The sequence below is a fragment of the Lactuca sativa genome, chromosome 5 (genome assembly GCF_002870075.4).
Source record: "Lactuca sativa cultivar Salinas chromosome 5, Lsat_Salinas_v11, whole genome shotgun sequence".
NCBI lineage: Eukaryota > Viridiplantae > Streptophyta > Magnoliopsida > Asterales > Asteraceae > Lactuca > Lactuca sativa.
This window is the reverse complement of record NC_056627.2, coordinates 255,673,128-255,676,655: the sequence shown is the minus strand read 5'-3', so window position 1 is coordinate 255,676,655 and position 3,528 is coordinate 255,673,128. Positions and strand designations below refer to the sequence as shown.

At 37.5% G+C, this 3,528-nt stretch overlaps 1 protein-coding gene across 1 annotated transcript; it reads right to left on the bottom strand.

Moving 5' to 3' along the window:
* Positions 1–974: 974 nt before the first annotated feature.
* LOC111913285 (glutamyl-tRNA reductase 1, chloroplastic) lies at positions 975–3,528 on the bottom strand. The gene is made up of 3 exons (XM_023909008.3): positions 2,933–3,528; positions 2,486–2,727; positions 975–2,392 (listed from the first exon to the last, which is right to left on the bottom strand). The coding sequence occupies exons 1-3, from the start codon at positions 3,258–3,260 to the stop codon at positions 1,277–1,279; spliced, it is 1,686 nt and encodes a 561-aa protein (XP_023764776.1). The 5' UTR covers positions 3,261–3,528; the 3' UTR covers positions 975–1,276.

The window sequence follows — 3,528 nt, the reverse complement described above, 5'->3', positions numbered from 1 at the left end:
GCAGCGTATATAAAAATGAAAAATATATTTTCTTAACTTAATATACTTAAACAAGTTGGGTCAACAAGCAAACATGTTTATTAACTCCAACACAACTCATTTATTACAAGGATTATACATGTCAATCTATCAAACAATCAAACTCGCCCCAAACCTATTTATTTTCATGTCGGTTTTGTATCATCTTGTAAATGGTCATCCCTATTATATATTAAGTGATTAATAAAAAAAACATCAAAAAGAACATAAGAACTTATTCTTTAATGGTTGTGAGCCTTTGAGTATGATAAATAGTCAAACAAATAATAACTAGCTATAAAAAAAAAAAAAAAAAAAAAAAAAAAAAAAAAAAAACTTTTCGCATCTGTTGAGTGTCTAGTGTTGTATTCTATCATAATGACCAGTGTTCTAAAAGGCGTGTGCCATGGCGTGAGGCGTGACTTCGTCGTTACGAAAAGCTTCATAACGTTGTTGTTAGGCGTAGCGTGTGGCAAGATGTGATATGACGCGCCATGACACGTTATGGCGTGTGTTTTTTTGTTTGAGACACAATTTTTGCTCTTTGTTATGTCTTTTCTAATCGGAGATACATGTACTGTGGTTTTTGTTAACTTTTTGTTATTAGTTATTGATCTAACACTTCTAAAAAGTAGTTATATTTAATATAAATTTATATTTATGTGGTAATATAATTTTTAAATTAATACAAAATCGCCGCCTTACATCACGCCTTGAAAAACGTCATGGCTCGTTAAGCTTAAGGTTTGGCCTTGCCGCCACGCCACGCCTCACGCCATTTAGAACCTTGATAATGACAATATAAAATTTAACTTAAACAAATATCCATAAGCACCAAAGTACTTGCTGTAGCACAAACAAACTTACACCATCAACCATCACAAGTTGAGACATTCTTGATGCAGTACAAACCAAGCAACTAGCTAACAGGTTCATAATTAATGAGAGCACGACAATTATAAGGTTAAACTCTCAACAAGCCCAAATTGGGCATGTCATCTTTATTATTGTGTAAATTAGTATGTGATACATGAAATATGAACTTATAACAATTAATAATAACAAAAATCCTCAATGAAAAAACCATTACCCTCTTTTCCCAATTGTTCCCTTAGGCTTCAAAGTGGCACTCACATCCGCAAACACCGTAACACCCAAAACCAAAGTTACAGACTTGCCCAACTAACCCCCAATAGCCCACAACTTTATACAAACTCATATATTTGAACCAAAGAATGGTTACTAAACCAAACCAGAGTTAGTTTTTAGCCTTCTCCATCTTTGACCGAATCTTTTCTTCTAAGATAGAAATTTCAGTCTCAAGTCCAAAGATCCTGTTTAAAGCATGCATATTCTCAAGTATCTCATCTAAACATCTCCCTTCATTTTCATCACTTCTTAAATGTTGCATTGGGCCCTCAAGAAGCTTGTTTACTATACCTTTACTCAAACCATAAACTGCCCCCTTTTGTTTCTTTGTTAAATCTCCCATTTTCTCCATGCATTTTTCAAACTCACTGTCCCTGATTCTTTCAGCATACGCCCTTAGTTTCTTGAGTGTTGGCACTGTTTCTAAAGAATCTTTCCAAGATTCAAATTCTTGAACTTCTTGTGATATGATCGATTGGGCTTCTAATGCCTTACGTGCCCGATCTTCTTTGTTAGCTTCCACCACTTCTTTCAGATCATCAACATTGTAGACACAGGCTGTTTCAAGATCTGAGACACAAGATTCCACGTTTCTTGGAACTGATATGTCTATGAACATTCTTTGTGAACTCAAAAGGGGAAGATTCTTGACTTGTTCTTTCAAGAATAAAGGTGTTTCAGAAGCCGTGCAGGTGAAAATAACATCAGATTCTGAAGCAGAAGAGATTAATTCCGAAAAGGGTCGATAAATAATGTCAATATTCTTGCACTCTTCACGTATAGCAGAGACTTTATCCTCTGTTCTATTGACCACCACCATTTTTGTGCACCCTTTCGCGACCAAATGTTTAATTACAAGTTTACCCATTTTACCTGCTCCAACTACCAATACTTTCACAGAATCATAACAAGATTCTGGAATCTTCATTTGGGCAAGTTCTACAGCAGCTGAACTAACGGATACTGATCCAGATGATATTTTGGTCTCGGTTCTGACCCGTTTCCCTACTATGATTGCATGCTTGAACAGCCCACTGATCTTCCTATCAAACCCGGGAACACCTTGTCCAACCTTTACAACATGCTTTACCTGAGAGAGAATTTGACCCTCTCCTAGAACAAGAGAATCAAGCCCTGCAGATACTTCAAACAAGTGTTTCGTGGCATCTTTGTTATAAAGCAAGAATTGGTGTCTTGAGATCTCTGATACAGAAACACCACTAACCTGCAAGAAGGAAGATAGCCATGGTTACTTACAAAATCTCATATGAGACTGTTTTTGTCGTGTTAGAAGGTGATTAGAATAGTAGTATAGTACCTTGGACATCCATTCAGTCACTTCTTTAACACCACGATGCTGGGAGAGAGCCACAACATATATCTCCATCCTGTTGCATGTACTAAGAACAGCAGCTTCTTCTATATGGTTCAAGGCACATAACTCACTGATTGCTTGAGGCAATTGTGCCTCTGGAATTGAGAGCTTCTCACGGATATCAACTGGTGCTGTATGAAAAGTAAGTCCGATCACCATAACACTGCTTCTTTCCTTTGTATATCCTACAGAGTGAGGCAAAACACATACATGGTCATGATAACATAAACACCATGGCCTTTCCATACATTAGAGTAAGCACCATATAGCTAGAAAATGGACAGCACTTGAGATGCTTAATCAACATTAGAAAATACCTAATACAATTTGAGCCAGATATAAATAACTTTAACACACAAAAGACAACAACAATCAGAATTGAATACTTACTGTCTCCGGCAGAGATCTTGAGAGCCTCAAGAGCAGAACGACTTGATGATTTCACTGACGACGGAGATTCAACATCGGTGGTTCGCTCCGACACTACCTTGCATCTAGGGTTTACACGAGCTGATCCCCTATCGGAAATCGATTTCCTAACACCAAAGTCTATACGAAGCTGAGATGGAACATACGCCAAAGAAGAAGAAGACGGATTACAATGAATGAACGAACGAGATGATGATGAAGAAGAAGAAATAAGACTGGTTATCATGCTTTTGGAATCGGAATTAGTAAGAATAACAGAGTTAGCGAAGCCACTCGAAACCACCACCATTGAATAAAATCTAGGAAGCTACAAATTTAACAAATCGTCGGAGCTAGTAGTTCAACAAATCGAGGAATCGATGAACCGAAAGGGTCAATTTAGGGTGAAATTAATTGAATTGAATTGGTGATGCGTCAAATTTGACCAAATCGAGGATCGAATTTCATATAAAAAGGTTGAGTTGCAAGGTTTTTGCAGAAATGTAAAGGGAAAGGCACGCTGGTCGTTCCGCCCCCACACGCCTTCTATCCCCACCGGCCGCTTCTGTCCTCTTTCT